This window comes from Mustela putorius, unplaced genomic scaffold, assembly GCF_011764305.1.
Source record: "Mustela putorius furo isolate JIRA1106 unplaced genomic scaffold, ASM1176430v1.1 tig00000242_pilon_pilon_pilon, whole genome shotgun sequence".
Classification (NCBI taxonomy): domain Eukaryota; kingdom Metazoa; phylum Chordata; class Mammalia; order Carnivora; family Mustelidae; genus Mustela; species Mustela putorius.
This window is the reverse complement of record NW_025421325.1, coordinates 6,226,202-6,253,634: the sequence shown is the minus strand read 5'-3', so window position 1 is coordinate 6,253,634 and position 27,433 is coordinate 6,226,202. Positions and strand designations below refer to the sequence as shown.

The following is a 27,433-nucleotide window of genomic DNA, read 5'->3' as shown; positions in this document are numbered from 1 at the left end:
AACCAAAAAAAAAAAAAAAAAAAAAAAGACAAGTCACCAACTTATACCAACATAAATACCATGCACCGTAAGTGAGACCATAGTCTGTAAGAGCCGAGAAGAGGCCATGATTCATTCATTTTGCCCAGGGAGTGATTACTCAAGGCTTCACAAAAACTTGGGCATGGAAGAAGAAGGTGGCAGGTTGCCAAGCAGGCAAGAAGGAAATCCCAAACAGGAGAGTAGTGTCAACCAGTCATGTAAGAAAACATCGTGAACTTGTAAGCCAGGCTCTGGGAGCAGCAAATACTTGGGAGTGTGGCTACAGTACAGGGTGCATGAGCCCTCTGAGAAGGAGGCCAGTTCTTGACGGCAAATGGCTTTTGAACTTGGAGATGCTCACGATGAAGTTCCATGAAAAATCCCTTTCTGTATTTAGAGCCTGAAAGCATGCATATTTGAACGGACACCCCCATCCTGCCCCCCAAGCCCCATGACATCGTTAGATAAGACGGGCTACTGGTCTACGGTTTAGGCAGGAAGTTCTCACTGTCCCTGAGGTTAAAAAAATGGGGTTCAGACAGCTCTGTTTGCTTTATCTTTTTCTTTAGCTTACAAAGGAGCTCCCATGTGACCACTGTTACTAGGTCACCCTGAAATTTCAAGCAGTGGAAAAACATGTGTTTTTTCGACTCCCTTGGAATCTATGATATTGGCTCTTGCCAAGAAAGCTAACACACATCAGTGCGCCTTCCCTAGTTCGCATTTACCATACCTGCTGGTATAATGGAAAATGACCATTTATAGCTCCTGCCAAGAGCTTAAAGGCTCTGCCGGTCAAGGACAGTGAGCCAGTCCCGCAGGCCAAGGGCATGATCTCAAAGCCAGAGGTGTCCTGTTAGTGAGTGTGAGGAATATTGAGTGAGTTTTGTATATGCATATCAATATGTAGCTCATTAGCGATGTTCTCATTCTTGAGTGATTTTTGGAATAACCAAAGGCTTCAACTTTAAGTCATTTTTACCAGTACAAGCCAAAAGTACTCAAGTCTGCTCTGGACTTGGAAAACCCTGACACCTAGTATTTGTTGCTCCTCGATTTGGAATTGAATACACACAGAGGGATCTCTGACCTAGGGAATTCTCCATCAGATTGGTTTCAGAATGATACTGGTAATCTTCCTCCTACTAGGAATCTCATACGAAAGTTAGCATAGCTTTAATGAGAATAAGAGCCATGCTTACTCGGGTCTTTTCATAATCAGATTGGGATGGGGCATGGAGAAGAAAACAGTATCTTCAACAGAAATATACAGAATATATCGTATATTATACACAGAATATACGACGGAAGAATTCCTCTTCCGGTGGAGACGAGCCCAGGGTATCAACCTTCCCTGCCCCAATCCCAAGCTGACCCACTGCTTCGCCATTTTGAATGTTTCCTCCAATTTAGGGAAAGCTGCATGGACCTCTTGGCCAATATTAGATAAGGCCCTCATCTGGATTAGGTACAGAGATGACAGCTGTGTGTTTTAAATCCCAATTTAGGCCAAAGCCATTCCCTTTTTGAAAAATAAGGGAATAGTCATCATTTACTCTTTCGTGTAGTCCTGGCTGATCAACTTGAAAACCTCTCCCTTCTTTTACTTCCCCCACTCCCCACTCCCCACTCCAGACAGCGTTAGGATCCTACTCACATGTCTGTAAGGCACTCTGAGATCCTCGGCTAGAAGTTTCTGTGTAGAAGAAGCAAAAAAATATTTTGTTTTACAGATGGTTTGTTAACACGTGAAGCAATTGTCCAGAAATGGGAACATACAAAATATTTACCTTGTTTGGCTTTTTTTCTTTTATAGCGTATTACAAGGATTATCACTGATAAAAATAGGAGGGCAAATAAAACCAGTGGGATCAACACCATTAATACAAATTCTAACTGATTCTCATCCTCGTCAAAGTCGCTGAAACTTGAATTTGCAGTGAGTGCTCCTGTGGTCACTGTATCAAATGTATTTTGTATATTAAAATCTTCATGTCTTCTTTCCTCTTCCAGGGACATATCTGCTGACTGTTCTATTTCCTCAAAAAAATCTGTAGGGACACACACAAAATTGAGATTGCCATGGAGACAAAGCTACTATGTCATGTTTTCAATGATTTTTAAATACATCCTACACGCATCCTGTGGTAAACTTGGTCCCCTGCCTTTGATTTCCAGTTCAGTGTGACTGAGTATCGATTAAACGTAAATGGAGCTCAGGCTGGGAGTATATTGAACATGGGATCAGAGTCTGGAGAGAAACCTTCCACAAAATGCAGTCAGGTTAGCCCTGACCAGGTACGTTAGACAAGCTTGCGCAAAGGGCATTGAGAAGCTTTGTTGTGTCAAGGCTGATATTCCAGAACATCTCCTATAGGGGATCATGCTATTTCAATAACATTTCTGGGTAAACCTAAATTCGTATCTACTAGAAGTGAACTACTTTCCTTGCAACACTTGTGTATAAAGGAACGCACACTGTCCCAATTTTCTTTGAAGATTTTATTTATTCATTTATTTATCTATTTAGGGAAGCCTGGGTGGCTCAGTGGGTTAAAGCCTCTGCCGTTGGCTCGGGTCGTGATCCCAGGGTCCTGGGATCAAGCCCCATAATCGGGCTCTCCGCTCAGCAGGGAGCCTGCATCTTCCTCTCTCTGCCTGCCTCCTCTCTGCCTACTTGTGATCTCCGTCTGTCAAATAAATAAATAAAATCTTAAAAATAAAAATCTCTTATTTATCTATTTATTTGACAGAGTGTGATTGTGTGTGCTCTTGCGTGAGGAAGGGCAGGATCTGAGGAGGAGGGATGGAAGGAGAGACAGAATCTGAAGCAGACCCCCCACTGAGCACAGAGCCCAATATGGGGCTCGATCCCACGACCCTGATATCATGACCTGAGCCCAAACCAAGAGTCCAAGTCTCTGACACTTAACTGACTGAGCCATCCAGGTATTCCAGACTGTCCTGATTTTTAATAAAAGGTTACCTATCAGTGTGGAAGAATTCTTAGAAACTGGGGTGACTGATTGGGTTTCAGTGTCAGTTCCCACATAGTGCAGAGTATTGAGTCTCTCTAGGATTATCTGACAGAAATTTTCCTGGGTTCTAAATAAAAACATAGCGTGTACTTCATTTGTAAGGCGACGTTCTCAGGAGGAACTTCCCCTAGGGACTGAGGAAACTACACCAATATTTAAATGTATTTCATAAAAAGCATTTTCAGAACTTTCCCTATTAAGAAACTTTAAGCAAGTTTATTCTGTTTGAATTTCCGATTGTGTGGAAAGCCATCCTGGGGTTCATCCCAGGGCTGGGAAGGACTATGAGCCTGACGATTATCTAACAAATCTCCCCTCACCTTGGCTATGTAGTGATCACAGTAAGGTAAGCAGAAGGTATTCATCCTATCATAGCATAGCATAGCTTATCCTTCATATGGGGCCCGCCAAGGAAGAGAGCATATGAGTTCGGGCCATAGAAAACTAATCCAATAAGGTGATGGATGGGAAAATTCTTTCTAAAGAGCAAGGTGCTGTGCAAATAGAAAAGTCAGTTGCTACAAGCCAAGCTTTCTACTCAGAGGTCAGTAGCCCTGCAGAACATCGGAGCAGGTCCCTGCAGGGTCCATGTCACTCCTGTCTGACTGTGCGACTCAGTGACAATGGATTCCTCTGATTTTATTTATAAAAACATTTTTTTGATCATAGTCTAATTTTTGTTGTGTTGTTGTTGTTATACAGACCAACGTCTCAGTTTCCTCCAAGAGCAGACAATCCACTTGAAAAATCTCATTGGTAAATGCCACCCAAAACCATCAGAATCAATCACAAACTGCAGAAACCAGTGTCCCTCACGTGTTTCTGCCAAAAGCAGGATTTAAAAAAAATGTCTACTATTTATTGACCTCTGTCTGGGGTAAGTGGCTTTGTCTATATATATGTTTTTGAAACAAGGTAATAAGTTAATAATAATAACCTATGTGAAGAGCTTTGATTCATCATGTATCACCCTGAACCAGGAAAAGATGTTTGTCCTTTATTAGAAGACAGAACAATCTCTTCATTAGAGTCACCTTGTTTGCAGAGCTATTGGAACCAAATAGCATGCTTCACTGATAATCCAACCAGAGATGACTAGACATTTATGGGACATTGGGGCGGGGGGAGCAGCACCTTTGCAGGTGCAGTTGGTGGTACTGACCCTGTTTCTTTCTTTTTTTTTTTTTTTTCTCAAAGATTTTATTTATTTGACACAGAGAGAGAGAGATCACAAGTAGGCAGAGAGGTAGGCGGGGGTGGGGGGAGAAGGCTCCCCATTGAGCAGAGAGCCGATGCGGGGCTCGGATCATGACCCGAGCCAAAGGCAGAGGCCTTAACCCACTGAGCCACCCAGGCGCCCCCTGACCCTGTTTCTTCAGGTCAGTGCTCATGGACCTTCCTCGAATCCCCAGACTTGCCTTTTTATCTCATTCCCTTACTTCTACTACAGCTGAGGCTGCCGCCACTATGTCAGGCTAACCTTCCCAGAGAACTGACCAAGACAAGTCCTGTGCTCTGTCTTTTACGCAGATTATCTCATTTGCCCTTACCATTTTTCCAGATGGAAACTGGGGCGAAGAGGTTACACGGCTTACCCATAGTCACAGAGCAATCATGGAGGAGGGTTTGAACCCAAGAGGGCCAGTCGCAGAACCCGAGCGTTAAACCTCACATAGTATTTTCCTTCCGATAAGATAGGAATATGATGATTACCAGTCATCAAGTGATGAACAAGAGAGGGAACCCCCTGTCCTTGCTCCTCTGCCTATAAGGAGGTGGCTTCCTGTCACGAAAGGGAAGGGTGAGGGGATGGGTCCCAGAAACCTTGGCTCTGCAGGACTCCTCCTCAGCCCGGATGCACTGTGGGCAAAGCTGCCCAGAACAGCAAGATGAGCTTGGCACCTCTCCAAGGAAGTCTTTTTTTTTTTAAGTTTTATTTATTTTATTTATAAAATTTATTGATTTTAGAGAGAGAAAGAGAGAGCAGGTGCGGGAGGCAGGGCAGAGGGAGAGGGAGAGACAATCTTAAGCAGACTCCCTGCTGAGCACAGAGCACAATGCAGGGCTCGATCCCACGACCCTGAGATCATGACCTGAGCCAAAACCAAGAGCTGGACGCTCAACCATCCACCCCTCCAAGGAAGGCTTTGAGTCACCACTTGACCCTTGCCCCAGAAGAAGAGAAAATAAGGAAGGAAATATGGTAGCTGGAATAACGAGGGCATTTGGATAATCAGGAATGAAAGAGAAATGGTACAACCAGATGGTCCCAGGTGGCACATTCATTTTTCAGTATAAGGAGCAGTGCTGGTCACAGGTAGCCTTTACTGACAATTGGCAGTGAAAAGGGCTGGCATTTCTCTCCCCATATCCCTCTCATATACACCCTAACATACATCTTCCACATGAAGCCTCATTTACTCTCTCAGAATCTCTAGTGACTACCTGAATAAATAAGAACCAAGGGGTCAGTCTCGCTCCCTATTTTATTTTTCTTTACCTTACAAGCCTTCATCTCCAGATGCTTCTATGAGAACCTTCCTCCCAGCTCTCTCTGCCCCATCCAACACCATCATAGCCAAAAATAATAAATAATGGCAACTGGCATGAATCCGATGCTTTATATGCTAGGAACTAGCTAGGATAACAGGCACTGCCTAATTTCATCTTCATGACAAATTTATTGTGCACATTTTACAGATGAAGAAACTGAGTCTCGAATGTCTTGCCCTGGGTTACAACCCTGACATTTATAAGTTCTGCTACATGGGGTTTGAAAACCGCATTCCCTAGAGCATAGGTGCCAAAGGACAGTGAAGTTTCCAGTCACAGCTCTCTCACTTCGAAGTAGTGGGAATTTGAATGAATTCTTCACCTCTGTGGCCTACTGTCCTAGTTTGTACAACTAAGGGGTGATCCCCAAAGCCCCATCTACTTCCACATTTCCACACATATAGTGTTTATCTTGTTTTTAATTAGAATTTTTAAAAATTATTAGACACATGGTACTTAGACATGGTACTTGTACATGGTACAAGTACTTAGACATGGTACTTAGGCATATGGTACTAAGGTCAAAAAGGAAATGTCACTACACCACGTCCCCTAGTTACTCCTGTTTCTTCCCCAGAGGTGGCCTTCCAGAGAAACTCCCTGCCTATGTATCATTTCCTGTTTTTGTTTTTGTTTTTGTTTTTAACACAAAAGGTAACAAAGTCTACATATGTTCTACCCTTTGCTTTTTTTTTTAACTTAAAAACTGGTTTTCAAGATTATTTCCTGTCTCTATACAGGGAGTTGTTTTCCCCCATTATCTGGTTGTATCATAACCTATTCCTATTCACAGAAATTTAGGTTGTTTCTTTTGCATTCTCAGAGATGTCATAATAAATACCCCTGTACATCCTTCAGTTGGCACTTGTGCCTGTACAATGTGTATTGTTTTAGAAGATTTTATTTATTTGTCAGAGAAAGAGAGAGACCAAAAGCAGGGGGAGCAGCAGGCAGAGGGAGAAGCAGTCTTCCCACTGAGCAAGGAGCCCAATGCAGGACTAGATCCCAGGACCCTGGGATCATGACCTGAGCCAAATGCAAATGCTTAACCAACTGAGCCACCCAGGCACCCCTGTACTGTCCATATTCCGTCTCAAGTGTAGAGAGAGGGGGTTGGGTGCCGTGGGGAGAGGAGACAGTACCAAACTACTCTTAGAGGTCTGCCCTCATAACTTCTCCGAGATAGCTCCAGCCCAGGCCTCACACCATGAGGACTGGCAGAAAGTTAAGTTAGGAAAATACTGGGTGTGCAGAGTGTGTGATGAGAAAGGAGGGGCAGAAGTTGACCAAGAGTGGGGATCAGTCCCAAGAGTTCATGCCAGGAGCATTATATGTCATTAACAGGGGAGCTGGGAAATTAGGGTAGGCCATTGAATCAGGTCAATGACCAAGCATGGGTGACCTGGGTAAGAGTTCAGAAGAAAACCAGGGATGGACAAACCCAAGGTGGGAACTGCAGAGGAGCCAGGGATCACAAGACAAGGCAGGGGAGTCCAGACGGCAGCTCAGAGGATGTTTCTCGGGAGCATTATGGAGGCTGTCCTGTGGCTCATGGGGTAACAGCAACTCTTAACCCAATGGACACAGGGCCCCCTAAAGCCACACTACCTCGGACATGCCTTGGACCCCAGCCTTTTCTAAGCAACCCTCACTGAGGCCCATAACTGTCAAGAGTGATTTCCTGTAGGAACCATCCTATGCTGCTGGGATAACCAACCTAAGGGGTCCAGCACTCTTACGGGAAAACCCAGAACTCTCCCTCAGGAAGCGAGTCTGGGGCTTCCGTGTGAAGCAGAACATTCAGGGCCGTGTCTTGTGTGATGTGTGAACTTTGTGGACATCTCCGTGGCATCGTGGCAGGCAGGATGCCGACCGACAGGGCCTGCGAAAGCCCCTCTTGGCTTCAACCTTCCCTTTCTTAAAGGCCAGAAAAGGAGGACCCTTTCCTGCCTACCCCAGCGTGTTCCCCCAAAGAGCAAAGGGAATCACAGACATGAAAATGCAGCTAAGGCTAACCCAGAGGGCCCCACACTCCTGCCAGGTGCTGGTGGATTTGCTACTTCCTTTATGGTCCGCCCCTTCTCCCTCCCCCCTCTCTAGACTCACTGGTTTCTCTGCTGCTCCCCAGGGGACTAATCTGTCCGCAATAACGGCTTCATTCTTTTGTCGTTGTTGTGTCTGCTTACCTAAATTTGGACATATTTCGGGGTAAAATATGTATGGCCCGGGAGCTAAAACTGAGAAAGCTGCAGAAATGGAGAGGGTCCAGGCTGTAAGCGAAAAGGGAGGGGCGTTAGGCTGCAAAAGCACAGAAGAGAAGAAGGAAGAGCAAGGACAGTACGGGACAAGCAGACCCGCTGTGTGAGGGACACCCGGCGGGGCCTGGGCCCGCAAGTGACCTGCCCAGGGAATCCGTGTGGGGTGGCGAGGGCTCCAGGCCACCATGGAAGCTCTGTCTTCAAAGGGTCCCCAGGCACACTCTCCCGCCCCCACCCTGCACTCTCCCTTTCACCGGCTCTCTCCCTCCACTCAGGTCCCGCCAAATCTCTGTATCTCTGGTGTTGGCATGGGAATGAGGAAAGCGCTCCACTTGGCTTTTAATCCTCAAATCCTAAAATTACCAGCTCATCAGTTGCGCCTGCAGCGTCCCTTCCGAAAGATTTTTGACAATATCATGCAAACACATCTGGGGCGCATACTCCACACATCTGGCAAGGACCCTGGGGCAAATCCTCGGAGGTAGGTTGGAAAGTGGGGGAAATGTTCTCAGTGAGCCTGAGGGGCCCCAGCCTCGGAACAGGCACGTGACCCCCCCCCTCACCCACCCCTCCACACTCCCCCCACCCCCCCCACCCCCACTAGGGACTCTGCTAAGTGGAAATGACTCTGCTTCCCAGCCAGGCAAACCAGCTAACTTCCTCTTTTTTTGAAAGTGGAACAAATATGCAACCTAGCTCTAGTTTTTTTTTGGTTTTTGTTTTTGGTTTTTTTTTTTTTAAGTGGGAAAAAAACAAAACAAAAAACCCCAAAAGATAAGAATTAGTACCAACCGAAAGAATGCCACGTGGCTGTTATAATGTAAAGTAGAACAAGGCTGGGCGAATGGCATAAACCTGGGATAGCATCAAGTATGTTGGGCCTCAATCAGAGGACCCATTCTTTCATTTGTCATGTGGACTCTGTGCCCATATTATGTTAACTTTTATTTCATTTTATTTTTTTAAGAGTTTCTTTCTTTATTTTTGCAAGATAGAGAGGGAAAGAGAGAGAAAGCGTGCACGTGTGCCCTCAAGGGGGGTAGGGGCAGAGGGAGAAGCAGAGTCCCTGCTGAGCAGCAAGTCAGATGCGGACTGGATCCCAGGACCCCAGGATCATGACCTGAGCTAAAGACAGACGCTTAACCTACTGAGCCACCCAAGTGCCCATATTTCATTTTATTTTATGATTTTAAACAACTTGATCATTCAGATAATGAAACGAAAGGAAACACAAGGCAGGCATTCAAACTCACTCCTGCTTTGAAGAGTAACGGGAGGATATGAATTTCAAAACATTCAAGACACTAAACCAAGAAGTCAGCCTACTTCTCAGCCCCCTGTAGGGCTGCACACAGCAAAGAGCCAGTCAGTGTGAGAAGGAGGAGACAAAATCAAACCAAGAAGCTCTCCAGGGGTTCTCAGCCTTGGCTGCATGAAAGAATCACCTCAGAACCTTTCCACTCTTTTGATGCCCAAAACTTTACCTCCAGTATCTGTGGTGAGCCCCGGCCTCAGTACTTTTTAGTTCTCCAGGTTGAGAACCACTGTAGCCCAACCTTACCCATTTCCAGTCACCCCCTGGGCCACTCTAGCACCCTCCCCTCCTGCTCTCCGTGCTCCTCCTTGGCAAACCGGGGAAGAGTCAGAGGTCAGGAAGTTGGATGCCAAAAGCTGCCAACTCCATCACCAGAATGCAGTAGCTGAAGAATCATCACTGTAGCCTGGAGCTCCTGAGAGATTCTGGCCAGGCTGGACTGAGAGAGCACTGGGACAACCACGACTTCCTGAGTAAGTCTGAACATAAGAGACTGTGCTGGAGCGTAAAACCCTCATCTCCAGCAGCAGTGCCTGCAGACAGTTCAGCCTGGAGGTTTATACCAGTGGTCCTCAAACGTTAGCGTCAGAATCACCTGGAGAGCTCCTCAAACAGAGTGCCGGCCCCTGCTCACAGAGTCTCTGCTTTAGCAGATCTGGGATGACGCCAAGAATTTTAAGGGTTTTTTTGAAAGATTTTATTTTTAAGTAATCTCCCCACCCAACATGGGGTTCGAACCCACAACCCAAAAATCAAGAGTCACATGCTCTACTGACTGAGCTGGCCAGGAGCCCCAGGGATTTTCATTTCTAAGACAATGCTGCCGCAGCTGGTCTGGATGCCATACTTTGACAGCTATGGGTCTAAGTTGCCCAGACAAGCTTATTTAGTTGTGCTTAATTATTGGTAACACCTCTTATTCTCAACACTCACGGTCCACCAACACTGCCTGGTGGGTTTTAAGCTACACCCACATCCGTTATGTGAGGGTATCTGCTGCTGCACCTGGGCAACGATATGTCCTCAAAGCTGCCCCAGAACTTTCAGCAGTAAGCTTGCAGTAAGGAAGGATACTGGGTTGAGAGTTACTGAGTTAAACTGTAAGTCCCTTGACTTTATTTTAATTTGTTGCTATTCATGAAGATAGTCCTTACCCGCTTTAAAGGTGATTGGAGACCCCTACACAGAAAGAAGCCTCTGGAAGTGAAACTAATAGGTGAATAGGCGTATGTGGCTATCAAGTAAATGGTCTCTCTCTCTGGTTCTGGCATCTTTTTACAAACCAGTGGCTCAGCATCTGTGGAATCTGGCTGTGATGGGCCAGGGAAGAATGAGAACAGATGACTCAGCAGACTCATGGGGCCGCAGCCCGTCTGTGGGAGGGCGATGGCGTTTGATGCCAGAACATGCCAACAGCAGGTGGACAGACAATGGCTCCTTGATGGTGAGCCACTGGGACACAATCCTTCATGGCTTCTGAAGTGTTCTGCCCTTTCTCTGGTTTGCTTGGTTTCAAAACAATGCTGACTTACTGTGTATCATCTGAGAGGAGTTCATTCAGGTACTTGTTTATTGCCAAATGCCTCCACGGTTTGGCGCCGTATCTCTCCCTAACTCCTGGAACCCTGTCTGCTGTACAGTCGCCGTTGTGTACAAGTTGCTCAGGAAATGTAAATAAGTCAGGTTAGTTGGAGAGACAATAAGAGGACATCTCTCACCTTTTTAACAAGAATATCCTGTCCTCCTCTCTCTGTCCACTCTCTTCCAAGAATACACACAGTGCGTTCTTAGTTACAAAGAGAACTAGGTGGTGTCCTCAAAAGGTTACCTGAATTTTAAAGAAAACACTGGAAAATGAGAGGAACGGTTTAATGCCAGTGAAGACTCCTGAGAAATGTCATGTTTGTAGTTTTTGTTTGGTGGGATGGAGGGAATCTAGTATTCCACATGGTTTCCCACAGGTGACCTAATTCTCTGGGAACAGGACTAGGGACTCGGAAGGATTGTTGTTTTCATTATATGCTCTGTTGTATGATGTATTTAATAATTTTGGTTAATTGAAAATATTCCTGAACATATTTTTCCTGACATATTTATCTTAAGAAGATATGGTCAGCATAAGCGTGGCTGAACGGATTGGGAGGCAAAGCACTGAAGGAGAAGGGCAGGTTCTACCACAGGAGATTCAGGGGAAAGCGGTGCCCGTGTTTTGCACACCCTGTCTCTCCAGCCATCAGCTGACTAAAGGGGATGATCTCGCATGTTGAAAGAAGGTTGACAAATGTTCCTTTTGCTTATTTTGAGGAGGGTTTTCTGGTAAAATGCTTCCCTGCGGTAGTCTGCTCTGGGAATTTACTTCTGAAGCTTGGTTCTATTTTCACCGCATTGCCTTGAGACACACCTGCAATTACAATTTACTATCAGATGAAAACATGCCCCGCGAAGGAGGCCCATGGTGCTCTGATGTCTTTTCTGTTTTAAACTGTTTATTTTTATGTCTTTTTAAAAGAAAGCTTACTCATATTTAATCAGACTTGCCCAGACCCTCAGGCTGTCCCGGTCTAAAGTTACTCATTTGCAGAAGCTGCATTTTTGACAGTCTGGCTACCTTTTTGCACACTGGAGACCTACTCTAGCCTGTGGTACCTGGCAGTTTAAAGGAATTCAAGTATTTTTATGGGACAGAATACACATGCATTTTTCATATTTAAAACTCTTTCTACCATCAGTGGGATAATAGATGCACAAGTGCTTTGAAATGGAAAAAAAGGATTCTATTAAAATAATATCTATGGTCATTCATAATCTGAATACTTTTCTATGTTTATTACCTTTCTATCTCTCTTTTGAATAGCCAGTTTCAAGAATACAATTCTAGAGAGTAAGTTGGAAACAAATGTTCTTGGCCAAGCCCTTGTCCTCTCCCTGGCCTGCTACCAGCCCCGCTCTGAGTAGGGGAGGGAGACAGGTGGGCTCTTCCGCGGGGCACAGAGGCCCTCCACCTACCGGTGACAACTCAGAGTTGTCAGAGAAAGCAACCGAAAGACAGGGACAAGCCAAAAAACGAAGTGGTAGATGGATGTTTGCGACAAATCAGAGGACAGGAGAGCAGGGAAAGGAGATGTGAGCTGGTTGCTCAGGGACTACGGTACCTCATCACCAGCTGCAGGAGAAAGGGGGACAAGGGGTACTCAGAAGTTCCCATCGCTAGCCTACTGGGGAGCACAGAGCAAGAGTTTGAGAGGCTGAGGAAGGAGACAATCTCCCGAGGTCCCTAGAGTAGTGTCTGAGGAGGGCGGATTGGGGATTGGATATTCTGGGGTCAGCAAAGTCCCTTACCAGGTGTCTAAGCCCTGCTTACTTCTGATCCTACTTTACCTTGAGAAAAACTCAATCCTGCCCTCCATCCCGGCCAATCTCACAGGGCTCCAGCACTGAGAAGTGAGTGTTGCTGCTTGAACTACTGATGCTGGGTGGTCCCACTCTCTTGCCAGGCTCTTTTCTGCATTTATCATTATGATCCTACAATTTTTTTTCTCTTCTGGTGTTCAATGAGATGAATTACATTAGAAGATTCTCTAATGTTGATCCACTCTTGGATTCCCGGTTTTAGTCTATGCAATCACTGGGATGTGTTTTGCTTTTTTTCCAGCACACTTCCTTTATTTATAATTTGTATGATTGATCTAGGATTCAGCCTAAATTTTCTTCATATACGTGTTAATTGGGTACATGGCCAATATGCCTGGGCTCTTAGTGACATACCAACGTAAGGATGGTCTTTGCTTGAGAAAAGATAATCCTAGTCATAGAGTTACTAAAGTACAGGATGGCCAGTTTAATTTGAATATCAGATCAACAAATAATTTTTGTGCATAAATGTGGCCTCTACTTATACTGAATTGTACAAGATGTTCTTAAACACACATGAAAAAGTGTGTATTTGAAATTTACCTTTAACTGGGTGTCCTTTATTTTTATTTGCTAAATCTAGTCATCTTAACCATAAAAAGGAAGCATTATGTTTAAAAAAGAATACATGAATTTTTAAAATAATACTGCCAATGGAAGAAAGAAAGCACATGTCCGCAAGCCCTAGGAACCACTGGTCTCCTGTTTCTGAAAACTACAATGGGGTGGGGAAGCAGGAAACAATAAAGACATTTTAATTCCTATATAGCAAAGACACATAGAAGAAATATGGAAATTTCAGAAACAAACTAGATTTGGTGGTTTTGTTTCAAGGAAAAGAAACCAAAATGCCACCACCAAGTGGACCCTTCTCCAGTAAATAACTCTTCTTTCAAACTACCTTCTTTAATTAATCAGGAAATGTTTCTGTGCTCTCATTCCCCTCCCCCCACCACCCTGGCAGATTTTTCTGTTTATTTTATGTTACAGAAATTTTATTTCTTTTTCAAGTTTTTAAATAAGCTCTTACTGGCTTGAAATTTATCATCTATGGAATTTGTTTTCCTTTTGTATTCTTTTCAAAAGTCTCCCCAAAATGTTTGTGACTACAAGACATTTCTGCAATTTGTCACGCTGCTCAATGCATATTTCCTGGGTCTGAACTTCATCCCTAGTTTGAGAGGAAGATGGATTAAGTATACATTCTCAGGGGGCACCTGGGTGGCTCAGTCAGTTGAGTGCCTGCCTTTGGCTCAGATCATGATCCTGAGGCCTTGGGATTGAGCCCAGCATTGGATTCCCTGCTCAGCTGGGAGCCTGTTTCTCCCTCTCCCTGCTGATTGTGCTATCTCTCTGACAAATAAAAATCTTTTTTTAAAAGTTCTTTCCCGGAGTGCCTGGGTGGCTCAGTGGGTTAAGCCTCTGCCTTCGGCTCAGGTCATAATCTCAGGGTCCTGGGATCAAGCCCTGCATCAGGGTCTCTGCTCAGTGGGGAGCCTGTTTCCCCCTCTCTTTCTCTGCCTGCCTCTCTGCCTATTTGTGATCCCTCTCTGTCTGCCAAATGGATAAATAAAATCTTTTTTTAAAAAAAGTACTTTCTCAGTACTACTCATAGATACAGCTACATAATATTCTCTACAGGAAGGGAAGCAGTAACTGTTGCCTGTTTGGGTGTGAGAAGACAGAAGTAAACTATTTATATATAAAAACATTTGGAATAGTTAACATTTTGGAATAAAATAAAACATGGTTAACTAAAAAATCATATTTATCCAGGTATTACCACAATTTCATTTTATTATTTAAATGGTTACTATTTTGTCATGAATATATGTAACTCTTGAATAAATTTCATGTCATTCCTCAGTCAGTCATGTGCCTATAATGTACCAGACACTGTTGTAGGTCCTGAGAAATGAAACCAGGTCTATGCCTCCCAGGAAAACACGGGTAGGTAGGGACAATGGCACATACATCAATAACTATAATGTGGTTTAATAAAAGTCATTGTGTATGATTGTTTGTGTATGGAGTCCCATGAGGACATGGGAGTGAAAGATTCAGGAAATCTTCACAGAGGAGGAGATCCTTCAAAGGAATCTCAGAAGTTTATCCAGCAAAGATGTCAGGGAAAGGCATCACAGTTGAAGCACACAGAAAGACTCAGAGTTTGACACACATTCAAGTAGTTGTACCTAGAGCGTGTGGTGGGGAGTGTCAGGGGATAAGCAGGAAAGGAACTCCCCTTTCATAAGGGGCCTTGAAATGATGTCAAGGGGTTTGGAAGCTACCCCAAGGAAATGAAATCCCACTGAAGGGGTAAGTGCAGGAGGAAATGATAACTTTTTCTTATAGAACTATTGCTCTGGGTGTTACATGAAATGGGGTTGGAGATGAGACTAAAAGCTAGGAGATAAGTTAAGAAGTTAATGAAGGAGACGAGGTGAGAGCTAATAGGGGCTTAGGCTAGCAGGGAGCTGAGGAGTTCCTCTCTGGACATGCTGAGCCTAGGGTCCCTGTGGCATGCCCAAGAAGAACTGAGGGCGAGAATACAGATCTAGAGCCAGGCAACTAGGCATGGTGGGGGGTGGGTATTTTGGGAATCATCAACCACGGAGTGAGATGAAAGCCATGAACATGGATGCCATGGCCCAGGAAGAATGTAAGGAATAAGAAATAAAAGATAGACATTACTATGAGATGAGCAGGTGGAAGAAAAAAATCTCTAATCCCAAAATGGAAGGGGGCAATCAATGTCCTAGGAAATCAAGGAGAAAATGGCATCATAAGACCCAAGGAAGAGGAGCATTTCCATCACCGTTGATTACATTGAGTGATAGAGAGGAGAACATGTAATATGGACAGAAATGGGTCCTTTGGGTTTAGCTATTAGAAGGCACTGGGGATCCAGAAAGAGGAATTTGAGTGGCTGCTCTTGACACAGCAGCCAGATGGCAGTGGGCTGAGATGAAGGCTTGTTGACTGTCTTTCAGAGAGATTGGGAACAATGGAAAGGAAATATAGAAGAAAGCTCGAGAAGTATTCAAAGGTACTCTAGCTATTTTTCATTATGAATGTATACCTACCTTTTTTTTTTTAAGGTGTTGATATTGTTTAGATCCGAATTTGAACAGAATAACTATTAAAAAACATTTATAAGATAATTATCAGAGCTAATTAGACATTGATTGGATATATGATGATATTAATTTTTTAAGGTAATGACTGTATTGAGGTTATGCTTTTTTTTTTTTTTTACCTTTTTTTGAGAGAACAGTGTAACAGATAACTGAGTACCCACCACTGATTTTCTTATACCTTTCCCTGTTGACCAAAGGTTGGCAACTTTTTCTTAAAGAACAGAGAATAAATATTTTAGATCTTGTGGTCCAGAAAGCAAAAGGCAGGTTTCATTTAACCACTTAAATAAGTTTTCACTGAAGCATTCAAATACACAAAAACCATTCCTAGCTTCCAGGTCAGAAAAAAACAGGACACTCACTGGAATGGACCCCTGGGTCTTCATCTGCTGTCTCCAGGCCTCTCGTGGTGTTTTCTGAAAAGAATCACATCAGAGATGCAGTTGAAGCCTCTCTTGTACTCTGCCCCAATCTCATTCCCTCCTACCCTCTCCAAAGGTAACAATATCAGTTGCAACTTTTCAAATATGCCTATATCCCTAAGCAATATAAGCATAATTTGGAGTGTTTTTAAAAATTTTAAATAAATGTAATCATTCTGTGCATAATGATCTTCAATTGGCTCTTTTGGCCAACACTGCATTTGAGATTGAGATTGAGTCATCTTCATACATTTGGACTACTTAATTTTACCTGTTGTAGGATATCTCATGTTGTGACTGTATTAAATTTCATGTATTCTTCTGTGCACGCACATTTAAGTTGTTTCTATTTTTTCCATCTTTACAAACAATGCTACAATCAACATTCTTGGCCATGCCTCTTTGCTGTGCATTTGTTCTTCATCTGGGATATATAGCTAGGATTGGATTGTTGGGGTTGTCAAGTATGAACATATTCAGCTGACTAAATATTTCCAAATTGTCCTCCAAGCTGATTATATAGAAAAATTTCCTTTTCCAGTAATCAGATACAGTTGGTAACCTGAAAAATTCTCCCAATATGCAGCACCTAGAGATACTGAATGAAATATGAGACAACTTTTTACAGTATAACAAAATGTCAAAAAACAAGGAAATCCCCAGACCCCAGAAATTTTTTTTTTTTTTTTAAAGAAGAAAGAAAAAATGATTCAGGAAATTTAAATTTAGAGACAAATTTACCTATGGGGATTTCCTAGAACAAAGGTTGGGCCCATTGGGCATAAGAGGCTATATAATGCTTTCAGGGGACTTCGGTGTATCTCTTGGGTTAAAAGTTAAAGCTAGGGGCACCTGGGTGGCTCAGAGGGTTAAGCCTCTGCCTTCGGCTCTGGTCATGACCTCAGGGTCCTGGGTTTGAGCCCCGGAGTCGGGCTCTCTGCTCAGGGAGGCTGCTTCTCTCTCTCCCTCTGCCTGCCTCCCTGCCTACTTGTGATCTCTCTCTCTCTCTGTCAAATAAATAAATAAAATATTTTTTAAAAAAGTTAAAGCTAAAATATCAGGCTGTGGGAAGGAAGGGAGAGGGGGGGGAGGGAAGAAAGAGAGAGAGAGAAAGAAAGAAAGAAAGAGAGGGAAGAAGGAAAGAAAGGGCGGGGGAGGAAAGGATAGAAAGAGGGAGTGAAGACGGACAGGAAGGAGCAATGATTTGGCAGAGTTCAGAGTCAGAGTCAGGTGTGCCACCCCAAGGCTGATCTCACCATCATCTTGACACTGTGGACCCTGGCCCCTCTTCTGATGTTCAGTTTAATTCTGTCTACTTCTTTCTCCTTGGCAATGACTTTGGCATCCTTGTCTGCCCATTTCTGGGATTGACCCACCCCCACAGAAGACTCTGCTTTGTTGGCTCGTACATTTCATGAGGTTTTGGCACCCCCTCAGACAGCTCTTGGAGTCTGGCCCCTGAGGACTGCTCAGCTTGTCCCCTCTCCAACCCAAAGCCAGCCTTGAAGCCTGAGGTCCAAGCTTCAGCCTGGCCCATCCCTGCCTCCGTATCTTTCAAACACAATTTGGAACAGGAGTAGGTTGTATTGGGAAAGTATTTACAGTAACTTGGTGCTGGAATCAGAAATCTGGGTTTCTGTCAAATGAGGTGAAGTCATCCTCTGTGTGCCACAGCAAGTCCTCAGTGCCCCCACGATTTCTTTTCTTTCCTTTTTTTTTTTCTTCTAAAGATTTTATTTATTTATTTGACAGAGAGATAGAGAGCACAAGTAGGCAGAGCCGCAGTCAGAGGGAGAGGGAGAAACAGACTCTCCTCTGAGCAGGGAGCCTGATGCAGAGAGAGCTCAATCCCAGGACCCTGGGATCGTGACCTGAGCAGAAGGCAGAAGCTTAACTGACTGAGCCACCCAGGCGCCACTTCCCCCACAAGATAGCTATCAGGAATGGGAATTGACAGATAGAACCAGTGACAAGATTAGGTCTACATAAACTGCAGATAAAAGTTAGCACAGAAGACTATGTTTAAAAAAAAAAAAGACCTGAGAGAAGGAATAATTAATAAGAAAAAAACAAGCAAGACACAGCACACTTTTTTTTTCTGGAAATGAAAAAATCTGTCTAGAATGAAAAATATAACTGAAATGAAAAGCCCAAGGCACAGGCTAAGCAGCAGGATAGGCTAGCGGATTGTGGGAACCCTCCCATCTGTGCTGCAAAGTTCCTTTTTCTCCACATCTTTGCCAAAATTTGAGGGTGGTGCAAACTCGACACAGGTAGGCAGATTATAGGTCATACTGTTTCTTTGCAGAATCGGGCCCAATCCAGCCAAGATCCAGGCCTCTTCTGGATCCTTAGGTCAGGCTTTTAAAGACACAGAGGGACTTTAAACCCCAGGAAATCCGTTTCTGCCTATTTTCTTTGGTACCTGAAGGCTATTTGGTCCTCCAGGTCAGATCTCAGCAGGGCTCTCTCAGGGCAGCTAACACAAGACTGTGCTGTCTCTCCCTGGTTCCCACACCCTAAAGCCTCTTACCAGTGACTTTGTCATTCCACTTTTCCTGCTTCTGGTCTTAACTTTGCTAATCCCCAGATGCTCTGTTCCTCCTGCTGCAACTTGCAGCCCTTCCCTTCCTCCACTACAAGCCAAAGTTAAACCAATTTTCTCCATCCCTTTTGCTGTAGGCCGGTCTCTGACCCAACCAAATACAGTTCCTTTATTAACATGCAATAGCCTTAGACCCCAACTGAGGGGGTCCAAGATGTATGTGATACATTTACAGTTGGAAGGGTACCAGAGACATATTTTTCTAAACCTGGAACTAGACCCATATACTGGCAGAGCCTAAAAACCCAAAGGTGTTATAGTATACGTTAGAGCATGGATTCCTGAGACTGAATCTTACTTAGATGCACTATTTAGCTGTGTGACTCGAGTCAAGTCACTTAACCTCTCTGTGCTTCCATTTTCTCATATGTAAAGCAGGGATACTCGTACTCACTATATAAGGTCATTAGGGGAATTAAATGAGTGAGTATATGTAAATTATTTAGAAGGGCACCTGGCATGCAATGAGGACTCTAGGCGTCTGCTCTCGTCATTATTGCTACTTGAAATTGGAACTGTCCCACGCAATAGCAGATGCCAGTCACACTCAACGAGACAAGATCAGTGTCAGAAATCGCAGTTCCATTTACGTAAATAGTATTTTCTTTAATTCCTTCTTTTCTTCTCAAAGTTTATCTACTAATTAATGGTTCTTACTCTTCTGAATCGGTGCAGAAAATCTCCGAGTCTTTCCCGTCAAACCCGCTGTTTAACCCTGACCCAGCAAAACACAGCCTCCTTGTTTCTGCCTGGTGCCCTCAGCTCTCCTTTTACAGACCATCCTGCCCACTGCAGCTAATAAACCCCACGCTTTCAGTGTCTTGGGAGGCTGCTTTTAGCTCTCTGATAGTGTTAAGCTGACATTGACAGGACACAGGGCAAGAAGCCAGGTGAAAACGACTCCCTCACCCCCTGGACAGAATGTCGCCTTGACATAGAGTCTGAATTTTCTTAGCGTCCATGCTGGCCAAGGTACCTAAACCCGCAGCTTTTCTTTAACTATGCTCATCTGTTTCGTCAAAATCCCAGAAAAGCTGTTTTCTCATTTCTCTCCCGGTGACTTCTAAGTAGATTATTTCACTTGGGACAGTAATCAAGACTGCAGCAGGCTCTCCGTATAGAGAAAGGACACTGAATCCAAGGTACTGCGGCAGAGCCTGGGACTGCTGATAACTGACTTGAGCCGTATCCTGGAATATGCTTGCAAGGAGGGGGTATCAGGCTGCTCAGCGGACTGGATTCCACTGCTAAACATTTCCAAGATACTTCCTTAAGAATTCAAGGAAATACAAGTGTGACACCCATTTAGTAACTCACATCCTCACATCTTAGGCACCATTAGCTCAAAAGGATATACATTGATTAATTAAAAAATAGATAATCAATCCTTAATTTATAAAAGACTTCTCCTTGGCTTTGATTATATAGCTTTTTGTGAGTGGACATTTTTGCATTTTCTGACATTGGAAATCCAGACAGGGCCCAATAAGCATGTTGGATTATCTAGGTAAACCCTACTTTCAGCTGAAATGCAGGTTTTCCCCTTTGATTTCCCTGACATTCTCGCACCACCTGTTTTCAGGAGCTCATCAGCTTTTAGTGCTCAACCTCAAATCCATTCTAGAATGATTTTAGCATTTGTCAACAATTACAGAGTTCTTTATTTATGTGGATCCCAACAAGTCAAAGATAAGCTACCGAGCATTTTCTCTGGTCGCTCTCACAGCGGTTATGGGAGATACGGACACATACACACACTTAGGATTCTATGCAATCAGCTATGTGTACTGAAGTTGAGTTTTATGTGGGCATGACACAGATAAAGCCATCAGGCAAGGCGCAAAGGAGACATCAAGGTAACTTCCAGTCTAGGTCTTTAGGGTTACATAGGAGTTCACTAAGTAGAAAAAAGGGAACTTGTCATTCATTCTTGACAAGAACCGCAGAGACCTGGAGCACCCACTCCCTTCAGTCTGATTGGGCCGTGGGAGGGCACACAGGAGGAGACACCTGGGAAGAAGGTTGAAACAAGGGACCAAGTGGTATAAATGAGGAGCAACCAAAGGTCTTTATTGTGAAAGAGCCACCGATCAGAGCCCAGCATTAGAAAGAAAACTTGTACTGAGTCTTTACGTGACCCTTTTGCCTCTCGTGGATGCCTTACACTTCAACTCAGATATGTCAAGAAGATACTCAGAAGCTCCAGAAAATACTCAGGCAGCCTTAAGTATTACTCTCAGGGCATGTTTGAGGCACCTGCGGTAGCGTTGAGACTCACAAGACTTGGAAGTAGGAAGGCCGAGCTCTGCCCCCTGGGCTGCTGAGAGACACCCCACAGGGAAAGGAATCTCCATTGGGGCCCAGTTGGGACGTGGGGTCCCAGTTAGAAGAGCTGAGCAGCCGCGGCACTTGGACATCTGACCGTCCCCTGCTTCAGCGACTTTCCCTGTGTCACCCGTGCGGCTGGAGCTTCGTCATCATCATGCTCGCTCCCAGCCCCCAAACTGTGCCTAAGACAACACACTGTGTCCCTCCCCCCGCCCCAGGTCTCATCTGAAACACACCTAGCATTTCAACCGGACATCTTTCCAGTGGGCATGGTTTGCCTTTCACTTTTCATTTTCCACCCCAGATGCCTGGCAAGACCACATGGAGAGCACCCAGTGCAGGAGAAATTGGTGGGGCAGGTGGTTTGTTTGGCTGCTGACTGTGACTCTCCAGGAAATTGCCACAGGCTAGGTCAGTGCCTGGTGCCTGCCCCCCAATCCCCATCCTATTCGAAGAACCCTAGCGTGAGAACTTTCCTTTTACTTGAAATACTGACCTGCACTACTAGAAACAGGTAGTATCTGTTGACAGAAGTCATGGGCAATGAGTTTATTTACCCAAGGGCAAGTCAACAAAACTGTATGAGGCAATCGAGGGAGATTGCGCTCGTTGTAGCAACTGTCAAGGGTATAAATCAATTGCCGCTCTTAGTTCAAAATAATGAGATTTAACATTTTGTCTTCCCAATACATTTGATTTGCTACAATCACATTACTTTCTAAAGTAAAGGTTCATTAGTAAAAATGCATGCAAAGAAAATATCCCCCAAAGTAACAAGCTCAAAGAAAAACAGATGAAAGATTTCTCTTGAAAAGTTAGAATGGATGCCTGGTAACTCCTCTGATAATTTCCTGTTTACTTTTTTTTTTTTTTTTTTTTTTTTAACTGACTGGTTTTCTTTAGTATACATTCCAGTAGTACATTTCCATACCTCAGTTTTTCCGGGAGATTTTGCTACTAGCAGATTTCCCAGCCCACATTATTAAAAGGAAATTCACGACTTCTGATGGAAACATTCTTTTACACCAACTGACAAAAAAGTTTATGGTTTCTTTAAGATGCCCGTCCAAGCCGGGAAATTACAGGGACCCCGCACTTGGTAGAGGACAAAAATTGCAGGAAAGTTAGATGGAGTGAGGGAGCGGGAGGAGGAATGGGCGGCTGCGGGGGAAGCCAGCCAAGCCCTCCCCCCACCAGACTCCACACCCCCGCCTCCCAAACTACAATTCTAATTTCATCTTCTTCTTTTATAGAAAGGACTTGGTTTTCTGGGTGTTCCCCTTCCCGGCAGAGTTCTGTAGCCTCGGGCACTGACCCAGCCTGGCTCTCCTCCTTCCCGGGGGTTGGAAAGCGGGACGTAGCTTACCCTGAGCCTGGCCGGTGGGAAGGAGCGCGATCGCCAGGGCAAAGGCGAGGGCAGCCCCGGGAGCCTTCCTGTCCGCTCGCCGCCGCCCCGTCATGATGCTGCGCTGGGCTTCAGCCTCCCTGAAACCTGAACATTTCCTGTTTCCTGCTTGTTTGGGTCGGTGCTAACTTGAAGGAGAGGTGTTTGCCTGTTTTTTAGGAAGTGATGTAATTCTGTAGGAGCCTGTCAGACCAGCAAGGATTGCAAAAGAGAAGTTGCCCTGCAAGGTCTCACGAACCCTTTTCAGTCCCAGCCCTGCGGCGGGCGCCCATCTTTTGAAACTGGCTCTTAGAAAAGGGGTCTAGAGCTCAGCTGTCCTTTGGGATCTGGGCCTGAGGATCCTGGACCTCAAGCATTCTCCAGTGGTGATTTTGCTGCACCCAAGGTGAGCCTCTGGGGCGGCCCAGAGTCTAGAGCAGCGCCATCCAGTAGAACTTTCTGAGATGACGGAAAGGTCCCAAATCTGCCAAATAAAGTAGCCATTAGCCACATAGGCTATAGCGCCCTTCAGATGAGACCAGTGCACAATGAATTTGTACTTTCATTTTTATTAATTTAAATTAAAAGAACTCCATGCGGCTAGCAGCTGCTGTGTTGGACAGCTTGGGCTTAGCGGGCAGGGGTACCTGGACCATCAGAAAATGGCTGGGACACTTCTCTCCAGCCAGACACACTACCATCGCTGGGCCCTGAATGCCACCTCCCTCATAGGGAGATAAAGGACAACGCTATGCATGTGCCCAAATGTACTCTGCACCCCCCGAGAGAAATGATTTCTATTATTTTTTTTTCTTTATAAAACTCATGTGTTTTTAGAGCAGTTTTAGGTTCCTAGCATAATTCAGAGGAAGCTACAGAGATGTCCCATACACTCCTTACACCCACACACGCACAGCCTCCCATTGTGGACATCCTCCCAAACTGGTACAAATTGTTACCATGGAGAAATTCACGCTGATCATTGTCATCACCCCAAATTCATAGTTGACATTAGGAGTCTCTCACGTGTGGCACATTCTGTAGGTTTGGCAAACGCAAAATGACACAAATCCACCTTGATATTATCCCCCGGGATGGTTTCTCTGCCCTAAGTATCCTCCATGCTCCACCCATTCATCCCTCCTCCCACCCTAACTCCAGGCACCCACTGATCTTTTTACTACCTCCAGAGTTTTGCCTTTTCCCCAAACGGCGTGCAGTTGGAATTACGTGGCATGTAATGTAGTTTTCCCGATTGGTTTCCTTCACTTAGTAATGTGCATTTACGTTTCCTCCATGTCTTTTTGTGACACGACAGCTCATTTCTTTTTGGCGCTGAGTGACAGTCCATTGTCTGAATGTACCACACTTACCAATTCCTTCGCCTCCTGGAGGACATCTTGGCTGCTTCCAGGTTTCAGCACTTAGAAATAAAGCGGCCAGAAACATCTGGATGCACGCATTTGTGCAGACAGAAGCGTTCAGATCCTTTGGGAAACTGCCACAGGGCTTGATTGCTGGCTCTATGGTAAAGAGCAATGATCTCTTAAAGGGCCCATTTCTGAAGCAGAATCTGTTCTCAGGGGGTAAAAAAAATCTGCATTTCGCTTTTCTTCCTTCTTACATAACAATAACATTCTCAGAGGTGGTTAGCAAACAAAATAGGACTGAATTGGATTAGAATGGGGGTGGCCGTTCTGCCCAGGGGAAACAATGAGATGTTTAGACCAGCAAGCAAAGGATTAGAGTGCGTTAGGTGTTTGTGTTCTAACTGAAGTCATTCCTTTGGTTTAGGTTTAGGGCCCAGGCAGGACAGAAGGAAATTTCATAGTTATGTTTGTGGTACTGCCAAGAAAGACAGAGAGAGAGAGAGGCACCAGACATCCACCCGGTCTCTAAGCCCCTGCCTGCAGGTACCATGAGTAACTCCCTTGGAGCCAGTTCATCCCTGGTGCTCTGCTTGGTGTGAACACTGGAAGCAACCAGAATTCCTCAGCCCCTGACACAGCTATCTGTTTTGGGGTTAGTGCGTTATTGCTTTTCGGTGACATTAGTCACTGTTAATCTCCATTCGTATTCACAAGAAATGGGTTGGTGATTCATGAAATGTCCAGTTGGTTCCTGGACCTACAGTATGCATTTCACCGTTTTAAAGTGGCTTAAGTCAACAGATACAATCGCTTTGCAGCTTAGGTGACAATGCAGAGCACACAGCTGGAGGAAATAGACAAGTCCAACACTGGTGGATGGACTGGAAAAGAGCAGGGAGAGAACTCTTGTCAAGCAAGTGAGCAGACCACTGGTTTGGGCAGAACTGGTGCAGAGTCCACCTGGCAGTTTTTCCCCCCGTCCTAGCATGCACATCCCCACCGCTGTGACCCCCACGTGCGGGAGAAGATGCCCAGCATTGGAGTTCCCTCCATTAGGCCACTTGCATCTTATTAGGACTAGGGATGCCAGGCTCCAAGTGCTCACTGGTGGGGGTGGGGTGTCAGCCCTGGTTTCTTCCATTTTTAAAAGGGAAGCTCACCAGGGGGCTTTGTGGAATCAGGTTTTCTGTGGCAGGACCCCAGACTCTTTCCCGTGGCAGAGTCGGGAAGCTCTGCACCATTTATCTGAGTGTGCAGGGCGCAGCTCCTGGGCACCACAACCTCCCAGCAGTTAGCGTGATGTGCAAAATATATGGAGGTCCTGCAGAAAGCCTGCACAAACGTGCAATTTTCTTTTGACCCCTGTGTTCTCTAAGACCCTTAGGGTGATTAACCGCATCTTAAGGGGAAGAAAGTTACCATCATTGATCAGAAAATTGTAAAACCGCAGTGATCTCTTTGCTGCTATTAAAATCACAGGGAGATGGTGTGCTAGGTAAAGGCTATTTACCTCTGTTTGTTCTAATTTTACCAACCATTAATTTTGGCAAGTGGCTGCCTGGCCTCAGATTAAATCCGGATACACTGGTAACTAACTTGAAGTCAGGGACGCAGTCACAACCGTAAGACACCAGGGAGGCTCCAGTGTGAATGGGAGGCACAGAGATGGGGAGGGGAGTGGGAACCTTGTCCTGGAATCTGCCATTGGCTTTCAACAATGAAAGGAGAAACGGAGGTCTTGAAGTACGGTGGGCTGGGAAAGCTCTGAGGTGTTGTACTCTAGAGGGCGGTGGGGGGAGTAGTAGGACTGGTTTGATGATCTAGAGACTCTATTACTCCACACAAAAGTCTGGCTTTTAATCATCAACTATCTGTATCACGGAAGTGTCTCTCATCCAAATCCAACTCCCTTCCCTCCTGCTTTTTCCCCCGCCCACCTTCTCTCCCCATCAGCCCTACAAGAGGAGGGGCAAAGGGAGCAAACCCAGAAGCAAGGAGATCTGATGGTGAGTGCGGCATCCTGTTCCACCATTCTCCTTACCCCACACCCTTGCCATTCTCCCCCACACAGACTCACACACACACACACAGCTCCCTCTCATACTCACGTGTTCATACACACGTGCTTCTACACGCTCCTGCACACTGCAGAAATACATGAAGATCATCCAAACAAGAACAAGCAAAGACCTTTGATTCCCAGCCTGCTCGAACCATGGAGTCAACCACCATGGCTTGCACTGTGGCCGAGATGCAAAGGCAGAGACAGGAGTGGGAAAACTTGTTAGTGGGAAAAGGAGAAGGTTTCACATATGCCCCGAGAGCAGAGGCTGTTGGCATGAGGAACTAGAAGCAAGTTCTAATTTTTAGTTCTGGTGACTGGCTAGAGGTGCATATTTGGCTTCTCCCAGCTTGGAAGAGGGAATAAAAATAAGGGCCATTGTGACAGGGGTTTGGGATTGCTGTTTGACTTCCAGGGCCTGTTGCTAGAGATAGGGTCTGACTTGGACATGTTTGCTTTATAGCAGACTGGCTTCCTGAGTCGTTTGCTGCGGACCGTGGGTTACAATATTATTATTACATTTATGGTTTGGCCTTTGTCCATTTATATATTGTCTCTCAACACACACCCACATTTTGCATACTCACACAAAATCCCCACCCACACTGAGACACACACACACACTTTCTGGGACTTCTTTCTCTGTCTAAATGCTAGATGGTGGCAGCTAATGATCTGCAGTGTTTACTTTGTCAGAAGGACCTCAGTCATGGTAACAGTAAAAGCACGTGGGCATATAATCACTCTGAAGCTGATTGACAGGGTGTAGGGAGCAAGCTAAGGTCCCTGGCTGGAAAAAAGTGTGTCCATACAGATAAACGGGCAGGGCAAGGCTGGGGCCGAAGGATTAAACTGAAGCCCAGAGTGTACAGAGAGACTACAGCCAGGAGAAGGACTGATGGCAATTCCACCATGTTTTGGTTAGCTTGGGCTGCCATACCATAGACTTTTACACTTGACTTCTGAACGACACAGGGCTTAGGGTGTGTAATCCCCCACATGTGTGTAACTTTTGACTTCTGCAGAGCTTAACTACTAAAAGCCTACTGTTGACCGGAAGCCTTATGGATAACACAAGTAGTCGGTTAATGTCAATTTTATGTATGTATTATAGACCACATTCTTTTCTTAAAAAAAAAAAAGATTTTATTTATTTACTTGAGAGAGAGAATGAGAGAAAGAGCGAGCATAAGAGGGGGAGGTCAGAGGGAGAAGCAGACTCCCTGCCAAGCAGAAAGCCCAATGGGGGACTCGACCCCGGGACTCCAGGATCATGACCTGAACCAAAGGCAGTCTCGCTTAACCAACTGAGCCACCCAGGTGCCCCTATAGACCACATTCTTACATAAAAGTAAGCTAGAGAAAAGAAAATGTTAAGAAAATTGCAAGGTGGGGTGCCTGGGTGGCTCAGTAGGTTAAACCTCTGTCTTCGGCTCAGGTCATGATCTCAGGGTCCTGGGATGGAGCCCTGTATCAGGCTCTCTACTCAGCGGGGAGCCTGCTTCTCCCCCCCTTTCTGCCTGCCT

The 27,433-nt window shown here is 45.1% G+C and overlaps 1 protein-coding gene across 6 annotated transcripts in view; it reads right to left on the bottom strand.

Annotated features, from left to right (window-relative positions):
- Positions 1-22,667, bottom strand: part of TMEM154 (transmembrane protein 154) — a 42,028-nt gene extending 19,361 nt beyond the window's left edge. For 2 of the 6 annotated variants that reach the window (XR_006606244.1, XM_004758070.3), the window contains exons 1-4: positions 22,458-22,655; positions 16,099-16,152; positions 1,812-2,072; positions 1,679-1,717 (exon numbers count right to left, since the gene is read on the bottom strand). Coding sequence is in view for 5 of the 6 variants with exons in the window: in XM_004758070.3 (XP_004758127.1) it covers positions 1,679-1,717; positions 1,812-2,072; positions 16,099-16,152; positions 22,458-22,551 (448 nt within the window). In the remaining variant the exon portion in view is untranslated. Of the gene's footprint in view, positions 1-1,678; positions 1,718-1,811; positions 2,073-10,903; positions 13,459-16,098; positions 16,153-22,457 lie in introns of those variants that run through there. The other 4 variants (XM_045078320.1, XM_045078318.1, XM_045078321.1 and 1 more) reach the window with 4 other exon arrangements.
- Between the last annotated feature and the right edge of the window lie 4,766 nt (positions 22,668-27,433).